Consider the following 22,134-nt stretch of genomic DNA (forward strand, 5'->3'; position numbering starts at 1 on the left):
GGACCCTGCCCCAAGGAGGCCCTGCAGGAGGACCCTGACTCCAGTAAGGCCCTGCAGGAGGACCCTGACTCCAGGAAATCCAGGCAGATGGACCCTGCCCCAAGGAGGCCCTGCAGGAGGACCCTGACTCCAGTAAATTTGGGCAGATGGAGCCGCCCACCCGCGAGAGGCTGCGCAGGAGCCCAGCCCGTGAGTCATGCGAGCAGCGCCCGTGTCGCTGCCATGTGGAGTGCAGCAGGCTATCAAAAGCGATGATTTCATCCCAAAAAACGGCCCTGGTTTTGTGCTTGATGACAGCTGGGCCGTTTTGGTACCTGCTGACCTAGAACAAGTCTCTCCACCGGCACGGAAGGTGGGTCACTCTGAGATCTGAAGTGCCTCATCCTTCAGTGAGTGGGCAGGGTGCACCGTTATTCTCATTGTGCCTCTTTTTGCCCAGCCTCTGTTATCCCTATTTATAGATACCCTGGGATGCAATTCCAATAAGTCTCACCTGCCTCAGCAGTTCCCCCTGCAGTGTCCTACTTATGGCACAAATCAAGGGGGCTCTAATTAGAGTTTCTGGCCCGAGCCAGACTCAAATGTTTGACTTTGGATTTATAAGAAAGGTTTTCACAGATTTCTTGCCCTCACCATGGTTGTAGGCAGAATTCCTGCTGTCTCCAGAGCTTCCCACCAGCAATGATGCACCGTGGTCCGATATCATCCCTAAAAAAACTCCAGTCTCTCCTGCCTGCTCTCTGCTCTCCTGCCCACCCCCAGCTCTCAATGATACTGGGATTTTTTTACCCCTTCCTGATTTTGAGAAGGAGGCAGAACAGCAAAAACTCTACTCCCTGACTGCCTAATGATGGGGAACTAATCCAGAAACACAGCTTGGAATTAAAAACCATTCCAGCCTTTATTATTTCTATGCATCATGTTTGTTTGGAGCAAAACTCAGCAGCTCGAATAATCTGCTCCGTGTCAGAGCAGAGATGTGGAAACACAGCTTGCTCACAGGGTTATGGGGAATCTCTTTAGGAGCAGAGATCTCATCCCTGTGGGGAGCCACAGGCAGCTGGGAATCTGCCCCAGGACCTTCTTTTGGGGAAGGATGGAGCAGAGATGCCACCTGCCTGCAGCCCAGGTGTCCCCATGCACAGGTGAGGACAGGAGCACCCTGACACAGCTCTCAGTGCTCTCCTCATTCTTGTGGGATTTGGGGTTTTTCCTTTGGTTCCCCAACTCCAAGGAGGAGTGGGGAGACTCCAGCCTCAGATGAGAAAAGCCTGGGGAAAGGGTCTCCAGACCCTTTGGCAGCTAAGCAGGATTCAGACATGCTTTGTTAAGGAGCTGATTTCAGCTCAAGAAGCTGAGCTGAGCCCCAGTGGTGTTGTTGGGGGGAACAGCTCAGAAATGGGAGCTCCCTGTCCCAGGGGAAGGGCAGGAGAGGCAAAGGCAGCTCAACCCACATCCAGGGGAAGAGAGGGAAGTGGGAAACAAACACATCTGAGGCAGCTGTGGATTGCTTAAGTCTGAAGGTAAGAGACACCACCAGAGCAGGCACCGAGGGGAGCAGGACAGGAGCCAGGGCATGGCTGGGGCTGGGCCAGGGCAGCTCAGGCTGAGCTCAGGGCAAGGTTCTTCCCCCAGAGGGTGCTGGCACTGCCCAGGCTGCCCAGGGAATGGGCACAGCCCCGAGGCTGCCAGAGCTCCAGGAGCCTTTGGGCAGCACTGCCAGGGATGGACAGGGTGGGATTGTTGGGGGTCTGGGCAGGGCTGGGGGGACTCCATGATCCTTGTCCTATCCAGCTCAGCATATTCCATGATTCTGTCATTCTGCATGGAGCAAAATGCCTGGAACACTGCTGGGGACACAGCCTGCTGTGGGCAGTGGACAGAGGCTGTGCCCCAGTTGCCTGCCCATGATCCCTCTGGCTGCCCCTGTCCTGCTCCTGGTCTCTCCCAGTCCCCTGCTGGCTGTTCCAGCAGGGCTCACTCAGCAGCTGCAGCCACGAGCTCCAGCCCCATGGGGCTCTGTCACTGCCCACACTCAGAGTGCTCATATTCCAAAGGCTTGGAGGGGCTCTGGACAGAAACAGGGAGCGATCCTCAGGAGCACACAGCTTGTACTTGAACTGCCTGAGCCACAGGTGTCAGAGCAGCTCAGTCCTTCCTGATCCATGGCCAGGACATCTGCTGAACCAGGCCATCAGGGGGCTTCTTCCACGTTGCATTATCCCTCTCTTGTCTCCAGCTTTGATGGGAAAGGTCTCTCTGATGGAAATGACATCAGAGGCACAGCATCCCTCCATGAAGATTTCATCCCAGTGAATCACATTCATCCATTAGCAAAAGAAAAGAAAATCTTTCAAAACCAGTTGGATGAAATTCCTCTCCATAATTCCTGCCCACATCAGGTGTTGTAGCTTGGCAGCAGAGATGGGGTCACCACACCTGTGTGCCAGGGACCCCATTCAGGATGGGCCAAATCCCACCTGCACAGGCCTTTGGAATCCACTTCCCCATCCACAGGCAGAGGAACAGCCCCATCCCCGTGCTGAGGATGGGAAGGGGGAGGGAGGGGTGGAGATAAACACCCTTCCATGTGACCACAACAAGGAGGGGCACAATCGTGTCCTTGCCAGCTTGGGTTGTCCTTCCAGATGGACCTAAAAGCCTGGAAGAAGGGTTTCTCTTCTGCTTCTCCTCCTGCTTGGAACTACCAGCCAGCAATCCATGGAGACAAATTCTGGAGAATTAAGGATGAACACGGTGTGTTCCCAGCACTGCCTGAGGGCCTGTGGTGTGGCTGCTCTTCAGCAGTGCCAGGGGACAGTGGGTGCTGAGTGCTGCAGCTCTCTGCTGGTGATGAGGAGCCCATTCTTCCCAGGGATCCCATCCCTCCTGGCTCTTTGCTGCTGCCTTTGTCTCTGATTTCATTGCTGGCATCAGTGACAGGAGCAGAAAATTGAGTGTGACTTGCACAGTGAGAAAGGAAGGGAGAGGAAGGATCCTGAGATGGGGAACAGCCAACGAGGTCCTGAGCCCTGCTGGGTGAATCCCACTCACCTCAGCGACATCTGAGTGTAAAATAAATCTGGGAATACCTGAAAGAATTGTGCCAACCCCAGCAAAGCACAAAGCAGCGGTGAAACTCCCTTCATTTGAGTTCCTTTCCTACCTCACCAATACCAGGGCTCAGCCTCTGGAACACCAAGCTTTTATGGGAATTCCTCCTGCCCACTGCATCCCCTTCTCCAATATTTGTCATTTCAATGGCTGTAAACACAGAATTGGCATCTGGACAGCAGGAAATCTAGGAAATTAGCACGAGGGACTCTCCTGGGCTTGTGGCCAATGTATAGTCCTAGGAGCCACTGAAAGCACAGCAGAGCCGAGCTCTAGAAAGCAGGAATGGTGTCACTGGGTTGGCAGAGAGCAGCTCCTGCTCCATTCAGGATGAGTGACAGGAATTCCTTGTCTGCTTTGCATTGTCCACAGGGAGCCCAACTGCCCAGGACCCTGCTTTGGGCAGGGCAAGCCCAGCTCCCAGCTCTGCCCTTCAGCTGCTGGGGGAAAGCCACAATGGTCTCTTTTTTCTCAATTTTTTCCTTCCAGATTCATCCTGAATTTTTGCCACCTGCTCAGTTTTCCTCGTGTCCAAGGAGCAGGAATTTGGACCACAAGACTCACTAATTGCTGTACAAGGGAGTCACACTGAGCCTATGACCCAAACAGGAGGTTCCATGTCACAGCATTCAGCAGATATTCCAGCTTTTCCATGGGCTTTTGGGGCACTGCTGACCAAGCTGCTCTCTGCTCCTGAGCTTCAGATTCCAGTGTAGGTTTGAGTCCTTCAAGAGTCTCGATGGTGCTTTTTGGGATGAGGCAGAGAGTGCAGGACCTTGGGAAATCCTTCCATGCTGGCATGATGGGACAGATCCGAGCAGGAATGGCAGGAGGGGGCTGGGGAGGTCCCAGTCAGTGGCCTGTGAGTGTGAGCAAGTGCAGCCCAAACTGGGCACACACAGCAGGGCTGGCAGGGCTGGCCAGCTCATCTGGCACTGTCCCAGCACAGGCACTGATTTCCTGCTCCATCCTTCTGGCAGGACCATGAATTTGCACCCAAACACACCTGGAGCCTCTGCAGAGGCTGGGTCATGGAGCTGGGCTGGCAGGAATGGGATCTGCTGGGATCCCAGGGCTGTCCTGCACAGCAGCTCCAGCCCAGCTGGCAGAGACAGGCCTGTCCCCATTGTGGTGACACGAGGGAGATGTTCACTGCCAGGGGTCTGTGCCACACCTTTTTGGCAGCCCCAGGGATGGATTTGGAGACAGATCACAACTGCAGCACTTTGGGCACTCCCTGGCACTCACCCAGGTGGGAACTGGCTGTGGCAGAGGAGGGAAGAGCCAGCAGCACCCCAGAGTGGGGCACAGGCCCTGCCCCACAGCATCCCCAGGTTGGAGATCAGCCATCCAAGCATCCTCCTGCTCCTCCTCACGGTATCTGCTCCCTCCTCCTGAGCCACCAGGCCTAGGACAAGGCTGGAAGGAAGCCATGGGCCTGCTGATGGCCTTCACTCCTGGCTGGCAATGCCTCACTCCTTCTGGGAAGCTCAGCACCAGTCTCAGTGCTGGGAACCCCAAGGGATGGTGCAACCTGGAGCCCCCCAGTCTGACTTCCACACATAACCCTGGAGTGCACATTCCCTTGGCACTGTGGCACTGCCCTTCTCTGGCCCCCATCCCCTGGCAGCTGTGTGTGATGGACTGCTCCTGCCTTCAGAGACCTCCAAAGCCAGCAGGAGAGAGGGGCACAGGACAATCTCTGTGCTTTGATAAAGAAAAGCAGCCTCCTGATAAGCTCTGTGCCCAACCCTTCCTAGCCTGGCCCAGGGGTGGCTGCAGTGCCAGGGGGGCACAGCCAGCTCCACTTTATGGCCCACTGGGTCCCATGGGGTGGCATCCACTGCACATGGACAGCAATGGTTTATTTTCTCAGCATCCCAAGGTCACCCTGGAGATGAAGCCAGTGGCACAGTGACTCCAGGGATGGGCATCTGAGCTGCCAGGCCCTGTGTTTCTGGGGAGAACCCCCCTATTCCCTAAATCCCAGTGCTGCTCCACTCAGGCCCTACCACAGAGCTGAGCCCATCTGTGCAGAGCAGGAGAAAAATGGCCCTGCCCAAATCCTGGGATTGTTTCTGACATTCCTCTACCCCAGCTCTGAGGGGCTGGGCCAGCATTTCCTGCTCTTCTGATCATTCTGGAACCTGAGTGATGCTGGGAGGAGGTGGGACAGTTTGCAGGGAAACAGGAGCATGAGCAGGGCATGTTTCACACAACCAAACCCTTTGCTGGCACCAGTCATAGGTTGCATAACCATCCAAAAATGCCTTATTTATCACTGTGGTGTTAAACGCTCAGATCACACTCCACATCCTTTTAAATCTTCAGCTTTTCAGCTGCTCCCAGTCCTTCACCCCTCGCAGATGACAACCACTTAGGAAAAAGAAATCTTTATTTTATAGGTTTTTTTGTATACTTGTACACAAGTAAAATAAAATGCATATCTATATATACTGCAATCTTGTGAAGGGGCAGGCAGCATTCTTTAACAAATGCTGCCTGTAAACGTGGTGTGAAGGATGGAATGGAGACGGAAAAACTGCAAGAGTCATCAACATAGGATTAAAACAGCATCAAATCCATTACCTCTGCAAATGGGAACCTGCAACACTGTTCAGTGAGATGGTGAGTTACAAACAGATTTTAGACATTCTTTTCAGAGCATTTCTTACACTTCTTTTTTTTTTTTTTTTCCTGTAAATAAACCATATTTCTTTACCATCTGCTGTAGCAAAAGCTGCTTTGTGGGCAAGTGCAGTTCCGAAGACCAAAGGTATAATTCACAGGTTTCAGGACAAATAAATTATGTACATCTCAGTATTTGTCTTTTTTGTTTTGTTTTGTTTTTGTTTGTTTGTTTGTTTGTTTTAATAAAGGCATCCAGTTAAGTTTTGTGTAACAAAGCTTTCTCAGGGTGGATGGGAGTCCTGCTTTTGTTTGCAACATTTATGGAGGTCAGCAAAAGTCGAGTATTAAAGTGTCATCAACCCAGGAAAAGAGTTAATTTTAGCAGAATAACAGTAAGCTCCACACCAAGGGGGGAATCAAAAGGCTTAGGCTGAGCTGTAACGTGGAGCTGTTCCCCTGCTGGGTGAGGCGGCACTGGGCCTTTGATCTGTTCTTTTTAGAGCAGCCCTGCCTCTTTTTGGTTGGGACTGTGGAAGGTTCAATAGGCTCTAGAAATTCGGGTCTCAACTTGGTCAAAGGAGGGTCTACAATGCTGGGGAAGGTCCCAAAGGGGGAATCGTTTATCTGCTTGTTGCTGCCATTTTTGGAACGGTCCGTCTCCATGTACTTGGGCCTGGACATGTTCTCCTTCTCCTTGAGGTGGTTGTTGGATGAGCGGCTGCTGTGGGAGGAGGGCCCTGCCTTGCCCTTGGCCTCGTAAATAAAGGACTTGTCCATCTCTGGCTGGCAGCACTTGGAGGAGCCGTCGTGGGAGCCCAGCGGGGGCAGCCCCGTCGGGAGCTTCCCCGACCTGGTTTTGGTGCTGAAGACGCTGGTGCGGATCTGGTTGAAGGAGTCCACGCAGCTGTCCAGCTCCGAGCTCTGCAGCCGCTTCAGGTCCCGCCCCGCCAGGCGAGGGGGCAGGTGGCACTCCAGCTCCGAGGAGGAGCCCTTGAACTGCTTAAACCAATTCCAGAGCGAGCGGGCCTGGCAGTCGCAGATCCACTGGTTGCCGTTGAGGCGCAGGTACTGCAGGGACACCAGGGGGGCCATGGTGTCCCCCGTGAGCACGGTCAGGTTGTTGTTGAACAGGTACAAGGTCATCACCTTGCCCAGGTCGTGGAAGGCGCGCCGGTGCACCACGCTCACCCTGTTCTGGTGCAGCAGCAGCCGGTCCAGGTTGATCAGCCCGCGGAAGACGTTCTCCGACAGGCTCTTGATCTTGTTCCCGTGCAAAAACAGGTACGTGAGGTTCGCCAGGTCGATGAAGGTGTCGTCCAGCAGGATCTGGAGGTTATTATCCTGAAGGTAGAGGTACTGCAAGGAGAACAACCCTCGGAAAAGCCCTGTGGAGAGCTCCAGGAGCCCGCAGCGATCCAGGTGGAGGGTGTGGAGGTGCACGAGCCCCCGGAAGGTGACGGGGTTGATGGATTTCAGGTTCGTGTTGTCGCTGAGGTCCAGCTCCTCCAGCTTGGTGAGCCCGTAGAAGGCTCCGGGCTCGATGAGGCTGATGTTGTTGGAGTGGATCCACAGGATGGTCATGTTGCGGCACGAGGTGAAGCTGGTGGCCCTCACCAGGGTGATGCGGTTGTTGTGCAGGAAGATGCGCTGGCTCTGGATGGGGATCTCCGTGGGGATGGCTGTCAGCCCCTGCTGCTGGCAGCTGATGGTGATCTTGGGTTCACTGTAGCATACACACGCCCCGGGGCAGGACTCCACTTCTGATGGGATGTTCAAGCAAAGCACCAAAATCAGCAGTTTGCTTCCTGAGGAAGGACAGAAATAGGGTGGGGATTAGGCAGGGTCATGGAGAGCGCTTCTCCTGGCAGAGAAGCCTGAAATTCCCCCTCCGAGTGTGGCACCACCAACCACAAACAGATGCCAGGGCAGCCAGTGATTAAAATGTAGGATTAAAAATGGGATTCTGCCACTCAGCTCAAGAGCTTAAATCAGTGTACACTTGTAGAGATGGAGTCCCAGTGCCTCCTCTGCCCTGCACCCTCAGGAGGTGAAAGTGTGGGATCAGGGCTTTGGATTTGCACATCCAACACCAGCCCTGTTCCCAAGATCTTACCTGTGAGCAAAGGGACCAAATTCTGGGGCATTTCCCTCTGCCATGGGCACACCTGGCACAGCTCAGCCCCTGGAAAAGCACCTGGGATGTACCAGGAAACCCCAAATCCCATCCCAGCAGTGCCACCAGCTCCTCACTTTGCAGGGTCACAGAACAACTCTTCCAAACAAGCAGGTGTCCCCACACTGCTTTCAAAACATGACTGTGACTTTCCACAAATAATTTTGGACTGATTTGATCTCCTGGGAGAAATAACTGTGAGACATTCCCAGAATAACTTTCAGGTCAGACCTGCCTGGAGAAGTCTCAGGGCCAAAAGGATCCTTTCCTTCTCCTGCTCAAAACTTTAAGCCACATATTCCTCCTTCCTCTCTCCCCATATTTTTTTCCTTTGAACCTGTGCAGCCACTGAGGAAGAGGAGGAAACAGCAGGATTTTCCATTGTGCTGTTGTAGGAAAAAGTCACTTGCAAGGCTTCCTTCAGGGATCCCACCAAGTGTGCAAGGCAGGAACAGATTCCATGTGTCCCAAGCATGCTTGCAGCCCCACAGGGCTGGGAAACCCCAGAGAGGAACAATTTTTTTCCTGGTGATGTTCACCCACTTCCCCAGGAGTTGGGATGCACTGGAATCCCAGGGAAGCATTTTGGGTCACCAAATTCCCCAGCTGGGAGCTGGAAATGAGCCTGGAGGGAGGGAGGGGATGGACACAGCAGCACCTCCTCCAAAGGGACCTCGGGGGTCCCTGAAGGTCCCGCTGAGAGGCCTGAGGAGAGCCAGGCTGTTCCCTGCTGCTGGTGGGAAGGGAGGCAGTGCCAGCACTGCTTTCCCAGCAATTAGCAGCCAGTAATTAGTCTGATTCCTTCAAACGGGAGATAAAATGAATGGAAAGCAGCCAGAGCAGCGGGAGGCTCCATTTGGGAATGCCCCATGTGAACAGGGACACTGTGACTCCTTCCCAACTCATCACAGCACCTCTGGCCAAAGGACACGTCCCCATTCCCACCGCTGGGAATCTCCAGCTTTGCCTCTCTTATAGGAGGGTTTTGCCTCTTTTGTGGGAGGGTTTTCCCTTTGAAGAACTCAAAACATTGTTCCAGAATGTTGTTGCCTCATTACAAAGTAAGGTGGAAAAGCAGAGTGCAAAAAGCCAGACAGGAAAGCCCAGAGGAGCAGAATGGGATGAACTGGGGAGACTGGAGCCAAATCCAGCCTTGCAAATTCCCAGGGGGAATCTGAAGGCAGTGGCTGCACCTCCCTTAGAGCCTGGCAGGTGCTGACGTGGCCAATGGAACCACGTCAAACACCAACAATAACAGATTTTAATCACACAGAAACATCACCAAATCTTCACTGAAGGAATAACAATTGGAAAAGCTGAGGTGGGAAAGTCTCCTTCCTGCAAGAACAGGCCAGGATCCCAACTTTGGGTGTCAGTCTGGTCAGAACAATTCACCATGTGTGGTTAATAAATCTGATGCGATCCAATAGTCCAATACAGGCAGGAGACTCCCATATATCATATTCCACAAGGGATAAAAACCCCAGCTCAGCATGCAGAGATAATTGGAGCCTGATGCTATCAGCTGCTGAGCAACCCTGCAAGGCAGAGTTTGAGTGCAGTGTTGTGACACATTTTGGCTGCCTTGTCATGTTTTGACGTGTCACGTCCCATTGCATGAAGCACGGTAAAAGGAGACAGCTGAGACTCCCTGCTGCAGCCATGGCACACCAAGAGCAGCCTCCTGGGAAATTAAAACAGCGCTGGCCACTCTCTGGCCATCCCTCTGCAGCTGATAATGAAACCCTGTGGGCAGAGAAATGGGACTTTGTGGAGCCTCCCTCAGCAGCTCTGTGGTTTGGGTGATGGGGCCGGGGGTGACACTGGAGTCACCTCCTCATGCAACACCTCCCACTGCAGCAAAACAGCTCGGCCTGGGACACTGGGGCAGCATCCAGCTGTCCCCAGGCTGCTCCTCCCTGCCACGGCCTGGGGACAATCCGGCCACAGCCCGGGTGCATCCCACAGGCCTTAGGAATAAATGGGAAATAGCAGAGGGAATGCAAAAACCCACTGCCAAGCAAGAGGAGGCACAGTGACACCACCCCTGTCCCAGCTCCAGCTGAGGACACGGTACATCCATGGGAATCCATGTGTACACGGGGAGAGAGCTGCTGCCAGAGGTGAGCCATGAGCATCACCCTGCCCTGTGCCAGCTGTCCCACAGCTGAGCGGGCACAGGTGACCCACAGGGTCCCCCTTCCCCTGGGCAGCTCCTGGCTGTGCCCAGGAGGGACAGGGCACATCCTGCTGCCAGGCTCAGCCCCCTGTCCCACCCCCATGCCCCGAGGCTGCCAGCAGCGCTGAGTCAGTGGCACTGAGAGCTGCTGGGAAATTAATTACAGCAGGGCCAGGCTGTGCGCTTTAATTAGGGACCTGGTGTTCATGAGCTGCTCGGATTAGCTCCTTCCAGCGAGACAGTTCCTGTCAATCATCCCCCAAAGCCTTTTTCCAGTGGCTTTCCCACCGTGCAGCCCAGCCGTGTCCTGGCTGACCCACGGCACGGCCCAGCCTGGCAGTCCCAGCCAGGGCAGGGCCAGGGGGAAGGGCAGGAGTGGATGAAGCCATGGGAAGCCAAGGTGACCCTTCTGTGCCCAGCCAGGCTGGGTGTGCTGTGACAGAGACCCCAGGAACCCTGCCATGGCTTTCCCTGCTCCTCCAAACCCTTCTCCAGTGACTGCTGTCCAACCAGCAGCTGGGCCTGCTCTCAGTGTGTCCCAGATCCCCGTGGACACCAAGTGCCATCGGCCACCCAGACCTTGCACAGGGATATTTTCATTTGTTTTCCTGGAGCACTGGGTTCAGTTCTGGCTGTGAGCTCCTTGCTTTTCCAGGAAACCCCCCTGCCCTGAGGTCAGAAGGACAGGAGACATTCAAGGCCAGGTTGGACGGGGCTTGGGGCAACCTGGGGTAGTGGAAGGTCTCAGGGGGTGGAACAAGATAAGCTTAAAGGTCCTTCCCAACCCAAAGCATTCTGTGATTCTGTGATTCAGGGCTGTCAGGGAGGAGGGAGTCCAGAAGGTTCCCTGTCTGCCCATTCCCAGAACATGCCACACTCAGCTCCCAGTGGGGAGCAGCATCCTCCCTTCACCTTCCCGATAAATCCATCCCGAGTGCTGCATCTGTATCACCACCAATGGGTGTTGATCCTCCACCTCCAGCTGGACTGCCCCACCTCAGCTCCCATCTCAGTGCCCATCCCTGAGGAAAAGGCTCTTGGAATGACACCTGTCCCCTCCTCTCTTAGCTGAGAAACCATCCCTCCCTCTTTCAGAACATGATTAAAACTTAACTCCAGAGTTCCTATCAAAAGCAAAACATGAAAGAAATTCCAGAACCTGGAATCTTCAGTCCCTCCAAGACTTTGGCTTTGAGTTTAGCATTTGTTCCTCCAGAGCTTTCTTGAAAGCCAGAAAGCTCCTTCAGTGAAGCTGCAGCTTCCCCTTTGCCATTCCCGAGTGTTCTGACTCATGGAACTGGAAGCAATTAAAGTGGGTCCATTATCTGCCTCCCCACCGCTCCCCCGGGCCATCGCCTTGTCAGACGTGGCAATTAGAAAGAAAAGGCTCCGGGGGCCTCCAACAGATGCTTTGCAAACTTTTTTTCAGGAGGCCAGAGCGAGCTGCAATGTGATGCCCTTTGCAGAGCGCGGCCTCTCCCCGCTGCTCTGCTCTGCCATTGATTTGGAGATATTCTAATGTGGCTTTCCTGCAGTGCAGGGTCAATAATCATCAGAATTCTCTCCTGCTCGGACATAAAGAGAACATTTGACAATACAAAGCCTTTTGCTGATGCACACAGCGTTTCGCCTTTGTTTATAGCAGGGACACGCTGGAGCTGCCGAATTCCCCACTCGGAGTGGGCATGGTTTGAAATTCTGTGGGCATCGTTTGAAATTCCACGGGCATCGTTTGAAATTCCACGGGCATCGTTTGAAATTCCGCCCTCGGCCGCTCCTGGTGCCTCTCGCTTTGTCCCGTGGCCAAAGGTGGGGCTGTGCCTGTGCCACAGGGAAGAGGGCAGCGCTTTGATGCATTTCAAGTGGAGGTGGATGAGAGGTCAGCGAGGAAGGACAATGGGCTCGGAGCGGTCTGGAATTTCCCTCCCTTCTGCTGCGGAGAGGAAGGATGGAGCATGGAGGTGCAGCTGGAGCGGCCCCAGCCCGGAGGAGAGGATGGGGGTGAAGCTTTGCCTCCATGAAACACCTGGGACAGAGTCACAGCTGTGGGGCAGAGCAGGTCCTGCCACCCCCAGGCAGCTGCAGCACAGCGTTTTGGGGCTGAAGCAGGTCCTGGGGCACCTCTGTATCTCCATGGGCATTTTGGGGTGCCAGACACCCCTCTCAGGTGGGACAGACAGCGAGGTCACTGGGGTGGGTGAGCTCTGGGGTTCTGAATGGGGATCTGGCTCTGCTGGGGATGCTCCAGGTCCAGGGGCTGGAGCTCGAGCCCAAGCTCACACCAGAACACCGGGGATGAATCCCAGCAGCCTGAAAATGGGGAGCTAATTCCCTTTTGGGCACACCTGGGGGCCTGAGGCAGCAGGAGTGCTGGGGGCAGGATTGGTGCAGCTCCGTGTGAGACCTGTGCCAGCCCTGCCCGGAGCTGCTGGGATGGCAGCAGCAGCAGGGGCAGTGATTTAGGCACCTGAACCTGGCCCTGGCTTGTCCCCGATCCCACATCCTCTGGGACTGCATCCAGACCCATTAACCTTTGAGACTGAGGAGCTCTTCCTTGCCTTTGGCAGCACAGCCCCTCCAGAACATCCTGAGCAGGGTCTGAGCAGGAGAAATCCCAGCTGTGCTCAGGGCTGAAAGGTCATTTCCATAATGCATCCCAGGCAGTGCATGTGCCAGCTCCTCACTTCAGCTCTTCATCTTCCCCTCTTAAATCCCACTCCCTTAATGTGGTTTGTAGACTTAATATTGCAAGGATATTTTGAAGGGAAGAAGGTAAACACGAGTTCTACCTTGTGCAATTCTTCCACTCCATTCTCCCAAGCCTCCAGGGGGGTTTGAGCACTGGTTCTTCAGCATGGCTGGGGCTAAGCTCCACAGCTCATTCCAGGAGCTCAGGGCAGCACAGCCTTCCCTGAGACAGCTCCATCCTTCCCTGGCATGTGCCAAAGCAGCTCCACTTGTGGGGCTCCCCATCCCTGCCACTGGCTCTCCCTCACTCCCAAAATTTTGGCAGCAGCCTGGCTTTAAGCCTAAGAACATTTGGTCAGGGTTATGCTTTTGGTGCTTTGCCAGCATTTCCCTGGGCAGCAGCAGGGAGAGGAAGGAGAAGGGCAGAGTGAGCAGTTTGTATTTCAGCCCGTTTGAATGAGAACCCAACAAGGAGCACAAAAATTAAAGTTCCTTCTGTAGCCAGAGGGTTTCCATGCTGCTGAATTCCCAAGGCTTGCTGCAAGGCACGGAGGTGTGAGAGCTGCTCAGAGAAAAGGTCACAGAACCCTTCTGAGGGAAATACCGAGGGAGTCAGCAGGTCCCTGGTTAACAATAACAATTATCAATTATTACAGCCCAGGAGTGCCCTGGGAGGCCAGGGAATGGGAGAAGTCCTGATTCCAATAAAAGAAGGTGAGAAGAGCTGCAGGGAGCCAGGCCAGGGACATTTGGGCTGGTCTGAGGTGGGATCCAGGAGCAGACAGGGGTGGGAATGCAGCTCTAAATTGAGGGAGCATTTCCCTGGCACCTTCCCCATCCCTGGGCAAACAGGGGCCTGAGGCAGAGCTTCCCTGGCTCCCTACCAGACAGAAAACCTTCTTTCCCCTCTTGGGGATTCTTCCAAGCCCCGGGTCCCTGTAGGAATGCTGCTCCAGATGTTTTTGCTGTACTCCTCAGTGCAATACTTGGGGTGCAGGGGAAGCTCAGACCATGGCAGAGGTGCAGATGGGATTGGGCAGAGATTTAGAGAGAATTTTGCGGAAGTTCAGATGGAAAATTGCTGAGGATCAAATGGAGTTTTGTAGAGGTTCAGAGGGACCATGGCAGAGGTTTAGATGGAATTTTCCAGGTGTTTAGGTGGAATTTTGCAGAGGTTCAGGTGGAATTTTGCAGAGGTTCAGATGGAGTTTTGCAGAGCTTTGGATGGACAATTGCAGAGATCCAGATGGAATTTTGCACAGATTTAGATGGACAATTGCAAAGGTTTCAACAAATGTGTGCAGGGGTTGAGATGGATTTTACAGAAGTTCCACAGCTTCTCTGGAAATTCCATTTTAGCACCTCCCCTCCCTTACAGAGAACAATAAATAAGGACTTGGCCAACCCCACCCAGAGTTAAAGATGGTATTTAAAATTATTTTCATGAAATCAGGAATAATCTTTGAGGTTCTTAAGCACTGAAAACCTGACCTAGTTATTCCTATGGACAGGCACTGGGAAATCCAATGGCTACACCAGCCCGTTTTGCAGTGAGTGCTCTGCCCTCACCTGGTGGGGCTCTCTCTGCTAGGCCCATCAGCACAAGCAGAATTTTCAGCTGTTCTCATGTAATACAAAATAAATCTGCATGGTTGCCACCTGACCTCTTTCTATTTGTGGCACAACTGGAAGGGGAAAGCTCTTGACCTTTTAAAGGGAGAAAATGATGAGCTTAAAGTAAACCATGGAGAATTCCTGTGGAAAAGGCCTCTTAGGTGGGTTTATTCCAGTCCTGGGCTTGGCACAGATCAACCCAGCTCCTTTCTGTGCAGACACTGCAGGTCTCAGATGCTGCTGCCCACCCAAACTCCCAGTATTCCCATTGCCTTCCCCAGAACTGGTTTCCCCAGTGCAAGCAGGAGTGTGGCCCTTGTCAGGATGTGATCCTGTCTGGAGCTGGAATAACCATGGACATGTCCAACTCTCCTGAACACACGATGCAAAGCCTTGTCCTGGTGCCCTCTCCAGCAGTGGGACAGCACAGGGCCCCTGTAGCACAGCAGCAGGGACAGGGAGCACATGGGGTTTGTGGGGATTTGGCTCAGAGCAGCTGAGTTTGGCTTTTGCCAGGTACCAAATTCCACAGTGACAGTGGGAGGAGAGGGCAGAATCCCCTGGAGATGCACAGAGCAGGGGCCAGCTGTGCCAAAGGCAGGGACCCAAGGCTGTGGGAGCTGGATGAGAGGCAGAAAAAGCCCAGTGCCCAAAGGGAAGGTGAAAGCACATGGTCTGGAATGTGCATTTGGAAAACTTGAGGCACCAAAGGGGAAGGGAATGGGCAGGAAGGCAGCAGGGCAGGGAGAGATCCCTGAAATGCTACAGGCATCTGCTGAGCTCTTCAAATCCTGAATTCATCCTGGAGAGCAGCTCTGAGTAGCTGCTGTGATCCTGATCCACTTCCCAGGGCTGCACTGGCACCTGCCAGGCTGGGCCCAGCCACACTGAACACAGGGAGATGAGGAGGAGGAGGAGGAGGAGGGAGGGGTCCTTCCTCACAGCCTGGGAGTACCAGAGGGGTTGGAATGAGTTCAGCTTTAAGGTGTCTTCCCACCCAAACCATCCCAGGGTTACATGAAATGCCACAGCTGGTCTTTCTCCAAGTGACAGCCACCAATGGCCATGGTATTGTCACAGCTGTCACAGGATTATGGGATGGTCGGGTGGGAAAGGACCTTCAATCCCATTTCATTCCACCCCTGCCATGGCAGGGACACCTCCCACTGTCCCAGGTGCTCCCAGCCCCAGTGTCCAGCCTGGCCTTGGGCACTGCCAGGGATCCAGGGGCAGCCCCAGCTGCTCTGGGCACCTGTGCCAGGGCCTGCCCACCCTGCCAGGGAAGGATTTTTCCCCAAATCTGTCCCTGTCATGCTGCCTTTTCCCAAGAGTCTCATGGCCAAAACTCACACCCAGCCCAGTAAAGCCAAACCCAGCATTGGTTTGGCTAAGAAGGAGACCAGAAAAGCTGTCCCTGGTTCCAGCACTGCTGAGGGCACCCTCAGTCAGCCCAGTCCTCGTTGCCATCCTATCCAGATGGGATGCATCCAGCACACTGCACGAGCAGGATCATGTGTGATCCTGCCACCCTTCCATCCCCACACTGGGAAGAATGAAGTGACAAAATATTCACTGTGAATCACAAGCAGCTTCTCCAGAATTCGGGATTATCTGTGCCATATCTGTAAAAAATCAGGGACAAACAGGTGTCCAAAGGAAGGAAATGCAGCTTCCTGAGATGATTTAGGTCTCCTATGGGGCACAAAGTACCCCAGGAATCTTCCAAACCTTCTCAGGAAGAAGGAGAGGTTCCTGCAGCTCCAAAGCTGGCGTTGGTGGCTGCTCTGTGTGTGAGTGACTCAGGGAGAGGAGAGGTGAAGCTCCAGATGGAATTTACACCTGCTCCCCCCCAGCCATCTGGGACTGCACCCCCTGCCAGCTGCAAACCCCACCCCCACAGCTTCTGGAAGAGCCCCCTTGCCCAAGGCAGCATTTTCCTTGGTTTCCATCTGAAATAACATTATCTCAGTTTGTGCTCGCAGCCCCAGCATCCGCATCATGTGGAGTGCAGGGATGAAGTTCAGCAAAGAGCCTGGAAGGGAAAGTTGTTCCAAACATCCCCCATGGCCTCAGTTAGGTTGTGTGTGTGGATGCAGAGTGAGCAAAGAGCCCCAGGCAGCCCAGGCAGGAAGGGAGGGGGAGAACATTCCAACCCCGACCTTGGACACAGCCACGGTCCCAGGGAACAGCCACGGGAGAGAGCAGGCACAGGGGACTGGAGAGCAGATTTCTCTGTCCTGCTCACAACTTGTTGCTCCCCTTGCTGGGCCTGGAGGACCAGAGCTCTCCAGATATCCCCAGGTTTGTCACCTGGAGCAGGGGAGGACCAGAGCTGGGTCTGTGAGGTCTCCACCTCAACGTGGCCTTCAGCAGGCTCAGGACATCCCTGATCCCCCTTGGGACACCCAGCCCCTCCATGCTCCCCCTCTCCCTCCTATTGTATTCATGTTCCCCCCAGAGAGGGAGGGAGGGAGGGAGGGAGGGAGGGAGGGAGGAAGGAAGGAAGGAAGGAAGGAAGGAAGGAAGGAAGGAAGGAAGGAAGGAAGGAAGGAAGGAAGGAAGGAAGGAAGGAAGGAAGGGACTCCATGTTCTCAGAAGGCTCATTTATTACTTGATTATACTATATTATATTAAAGAATACTATACTGTACTACAGAATACAGAAAGGACACTTACAGAATGCTAAAAAGACAATAATGAAAACTCCTGACTCTTTCCAGAGTCCTGACACAGCTTGGCCCTGATTGGCCAAAGAGTGAAAACAACTCCCAGCAGAATCCAATGGAACAATCACCTGTGGGTAAACAACCTCCAAACACATTCCACACCAGCACAACACAGAAGAAGCAAATGAGATAAGAATTTTTTTCCTTTTCCATGGGTTTCTCAGCTTCCCAGGAGAAAAATCCTGGGCGAAGGGATTTTTCCAGACAATGTGAATGCCACACCCTCCTTTCCCCTTTCCCCCAGCATCTCTCCCAGCTCCTGGCACACATCCCTGGCTCATCCTTTCATTCCCAGACCAAGCTGGGACTGGTTTTTGGTAAGTGTGTGTGGCTCAGGTGAGTGCAGCTCACTCAGCCACGCTCCCCAGGTGAGGAGCACGACACCCACAGCTCTAGAAATAAACATATTCCTCTGAAATGTGCCAAGCTGAGCAAGGACTCAACAGGCTGCTAATTACACAGCTCCCTGTTTTCCTGGGAATCAGGATGTGAGCAATGGGGGAAGGATCCTGCAGCCCAGCAGGGTTTAGCCCCCAGTGCTGGGCTGAGCTGCCCTCACCTCACATCCACCCTGAGATCCCACAGAATTCCACCAGGAATTCACACCGGACTTCCATGCCCAAAGACCTCAGCTCAAGGTCTCATTGCAGGCAGAGGAATGAGAGCCCCCTCCTGCTTTTCCCTCCAGGTGGATAAAACTCCTGTTCCACCTGCAGCCTCCCCTGTTCCCTGTGTCCCTCCATTTCCCCACCACAGGGCATTAAATGGCCATAACCACCTGCTCTCCAATGGGGCCTTCAATCAGTTTTAGGCCCTGCAGCTCCCAGGTGCTGGAGAGGCCCCCATGCCCTGCTCCCAGGCCAGGCACCTGCTGGATTTCAATTCCCTTTTTCCTGCTGTCCCCCTCCCAGGCAGCTGCAGTTGCTCTGCATTAGAGCCCTGCCTTCAGCTTTATCTATCAGGGCAAAATCCCAGCCAGCTGCCAACTGCACGGGCAGTCATTTATAGATATTTTCTGGATCATTCATGAAAACAGGGAAATACAGCAGGGTGGAAGCTGAATCCTGCAAAGCTCCTGTGCAAGCAGCTTGTTCTGCACTGATCCTCCACCAACAATCGCATTTTGAGGGTTTTAAGCTGCCTTTTTCTTAATCCATTTAATAACTGTCCATTGATTCCAGAGACAGGATATTCTCCACCATGGAAATCGAGCTCCTGACATAAATCTGAATTTATTATGATAATCCAGATCCATGAGCAGCGGCTGGGGGAGTTTGTGCACATCTCATCCACCAGGACATCGGTCCAAGCCCCAGGCTTGCTGGCATCGAGGTGATGCCATCAATAAATAATTGTGACAGCAATACCTTTAAAAACAACATCAGAAAAAAAAAAAAAAAAAAGACAACTGGGTTTAGAAAAAAATTCTGGGAAATATAGCAGTGGAAATTATTGGTGTTTCATGGAATTGTAGATTCAATCAGGTTGGAAAAGGCCTCAAAGATTTCCAAGTCCAATGTCAACCCAGTGCTGTTGAACCATGTTCCCAAGTGCCACGGGGACACGTTTCTGGAGCACTCCCAGGGATGGTGACTCTCTGGACAGTCTTTTCCAGGTATTTTTCCAGTGCTTTTCCAGGTATTTTTCTCTGGATTTCTGTGCCTTTGATCCTTAGCTCTGTTAACATCTCCTCTTTCTCCACAGCACAGCTCCTGCTCTGAGCAGCCTCTCCTCACCTCTGAGGCTTTCACACCTGCGGCTTCCAACCTTCCCTAGCCTTCCCTGCCTCTGGGAATCCTCTTGTTTTCAGGTTTATAAGGAATTAGAGCCAGGATCTTGTCAGCAAGTTCTGGCCCTGTTCCCACACTCACTCCTGAGAAAGGGCTGGAGCATCCATCCCTGTGGGATTATTGTCCATAAACCATCCTGAAGGATGGGCCTCATCCCAGCTGGCCATCCCCCTCCACAGTTGTTGGAGTATTCAGGATCATTGCAGAGAAAAGAAAAGGTTTCCTTGAATAATCAGTATTTTCTCCTTCCCACGGGAGCTGTTTGTCCCCAGGACTGGGTGTTGCTGTCACTCCTCCAGCCCTGGTGGCAGGGCCACCTGTCCTTCCCCTGCCCCCCCAGGCACACAGGCTCAGCCTGGCCCTGAGCTCAGCCCCTGGGCTCATTCCTCAATTGTCACCATGATATTTTCTGGAAAATCCCTTCACCAGGATTTCTTCTCCTGGCAAGATGAGAAGCCTCAGCTTCTCCTTGTTTTGCTCCTCTGGAATGTGATTTGGAGAATTGTTTACCCAGCACGTGAATTGTTTTAACTTAATGACCAATCCCAGTCCAGCTGTGTCGGGACTCTGGTCTGTCACGAGTTTTTATTATTCATTCTTGTCCAGCCTTCTGATGTCTCCTCTCTTTCTTTAGTATAGTTTTAGTATAGCATTTCTTTTAATACATTATAATATCATAAAATAATAAATCAGCCTTCTGAGAACTTGGAGTCAAATTCTCATCTCTCACCTTGTCCTGGGAACCCTCACAACACCACACTCAATTGAAAGAACCAAACCACAAATTTGACTGAAGACAATCACCATCCCATAGCCAGGCCCTGCAAGTGTCCAGGGCACAGAGAATTCCCACCCTGCAGGTCCCTCCCTCCAGCAGGGCTCCCTTCCCATAAGTGCCTGTTAATATTTCATGGGACTAAGTGAATTTCTTTCCATTTCATTTGCCATCTTTGTTTAATTCACCTCCTGCAGCACGAAAGAGAGACCAAGGACCAACTGCTGATGTGGGGGACATATGAATAATCTCGTCAAAGGAATGAACTCAAGTGAAAAAAAGGAAGAAATTGGTCAAATTATGAATAGAAATTACAGTAGAATCACAGAAATGCCAGTGGAAAGCTCAAACCTGCAGGAGCAATAACATCAGGCACCCAAATGGCACCTCATGGGTAATATATTCATTTCCAAGCAGAATATCCCATCTCCTCCAGCCTGGAAAAGCTCATCCCAACATATTCACAAGGGTTTTGGGGGGATTTCTCATATTATGCAAGTCAAGGAAAAAGAAGAGTAAATCTTGTGGATTTAAAGACAGAAAAAAAAATAACCCATCTCCTCATGTTCTCCTGCTCTTTTTTTCCTGGCAAAGTGAAAGCCAACTCTCCTTTCCCTGGGGAAATGATCTGTGCAGCTTCTGACAGGAGCAAGGACAAGGAGCACAAACCCTGCTGGCTCCAGCAGGAGCTCTCCAGACATCATTTCCCAAAATGGTCCTGGTGCCAGCCTTGCTTCCCAGGCCTGCTCAGCATTCCCACCTCTCAACCCCAAAACTCCACAAAAAGTGTCCAGCAAATCCCCTCCCAGCCTCATGGAGGGCATCATGGGACCTCTCACAGGAAAAGCAGGAATGCTTTGGAGTGAAGCTGGGAATTGCAAATTGTCACTACTTCTGATGCCTCTGCCTCTGCCTTCCCTTCCTGGAGGACTTTTCCAGAGCAAGCTCAGCCAGTCTCCCCTCAGCTCCAGAGCCCAAATCCTAAATCACTGCTTGTGCAAATGTTTCCTCCCAGGATGTGATGCTGCTGGTTCTGCCTCACCACCTGTGGCCCCTTCCTTCCTCCTTTCCTCCTTAGCTGTTATTTGGGGTGACAGCCCCTCACACAGCCCTTTTTCTGGGAAAACAGCCCAAACCCTCTTCCCCTGTGCACAGCCTGCTCAGAGCCACATGGGGCTCTGCAGGAGGGTGACAGCCAATCAGGGTGACAATGGAACCAGGGACAAATCCTGCTCTGTTCTGTGCATGTCCTGGCCTGATCCCACAGAGTGGGGAGCAAGGGAGGGGATTCTGTCCCTCTGCCCCACTCAGGTGAGACCCCACCTGCAGAGCTGCCCCAGCCCTGGGCCCAGCACAGCAGGGACCTGGAGCTGCTGGAGCCAGTCCAGAGGAGGCCACAGAGATGCTCCAAGGGCTGGAGCCAGGCTGGGGGAGCTGGGGGTGCTCACCTGGAGAGGAGAAGGCTCCAGGGACACCTCAGAGCCCCTTGCAGGGCCTAAAGGGGCTCCAGGAGAGCTGCAGAGGGACTGGGGACAAGGGATGGAGGGACAGGACCCAGGGAATGGCTCCCACTGCCAGAGGGCAGGGATAGATGGGATATTGGGAATTAGGAATTGTTCCCTGGCAGGGTGGGCAGGCCCTGGCACAGGTGCCCAGAGCAGCTGGGGCTGCCCCTGGATCCCTGGCAGTGCCCAAGGCCAGGCTGGACATTGGGACAGTGGGAGGTGTCCCTGCCATGGCAGGGGTGGCAGGGGGTGGCATTTAAAGGTCCCTTCCCACCCAGACAGTTCTGTGGTTCCATGAGTGAAGCAGCAGCAGTGACCTGTCCTTGGGACAAGGGGACCTCTGGCAGTGGCAAATGTCCCCAGGAGCTGCCAGAACCTGAATTGCAGCTGCCACTGCACCTCTCCAAGTCATCCCAGCTCCCTGGGAAGTTTAGGTGTCAAATTTAGATGAAATCCCAGGCACTTTTCTGGCACATGAATTCTCGTGGAGCACATTTCCATCCCCAGGTGCTGGTGGAGCACGCAGAGCCTGCTTGGCCAGCTGGGCATGGAGAGCCTTGCAGAGGTGTCCAGGGCTGTGCCACCATTCCTGAACCATCCCTAAGGAGCACAAGGGAGGGAGATCTCTTTGTTTTATCCTTTCAGAGCCTGGCCTGAGGGAGAGCCCTGCACCCTGATCCCCCAGGCAGGACCACACCACTGCAGGACCAGCAGCTCCTTCTGACAGCTCTGCTGGACTGGGGGAACCCCTCTGTTCTTCTGGTATTAAGGATGGATGAATGAAGTTATAGAAATTCTTCTGGTTTTAGAAGGTAAAATGTTGAGTTTATTAGATATTGCGCATTTTTTAATAGATAGTTCTGACAAAACTGGAGTTGATTGGTTCTTAATTAATACTTCTTATACTATTGGTTAATTAGGAATAACTTTTTTTGTATA

The 22,134-nt window shown here is 53.2% G+C and overlaps 1 protein-coding gene and 1 long non-coding RNA gene across 2 annotated transcripts in view; one reads left to right on the top strand and one right to left on the bottom strand.

The window, feature by feature from the left end:
• The window catches only part of LOC139598884 (uncharacterized), a 176,086-nt gene that overhangs the window by 67,411 nt on the left and 86,541 nt on the right, over window positions 1–22,134 (top strand). The gene's annotated exons all lie outside the window — the stretch shown is intronic.
• The window catches only part of RTN4R (reticulon 4 receptor), a 98,890-nt gene continuing 82,247 nt past the window's right edge, over window positions 5,492–22,134 (bottom strand). The window contains exon 2 of the mRNA XM_071445801.1: window positions 5,492–7,550. Coding sequence (XP_071301902.1) covers window positions 6,124–7,550 — 1,427 coding nt within the window. The 3' untranslated portion in view covers window positions 5,492–6,123. The remainder of the gene's footprint in view (window positions 7,551–22,134) is intronic.

The sequence above is a fragment of the Agelaius tricolor genome, unplaced genomic scaffold, assembly GCF_023055355.1.
Source record: "Agelaius tricolor isolate 1412-34295 unplaced genomic scaffold, bAgeTri1.0.p SCAF_20, whole genome shotgun sequence".
Classification (NCBI taxonomy): domain Eukaryota; kingdom Metazoa; phylum Chordata; class Aves; order Passeriformes; family Icteridae; genus Agelaius; species Agelaius tricolor.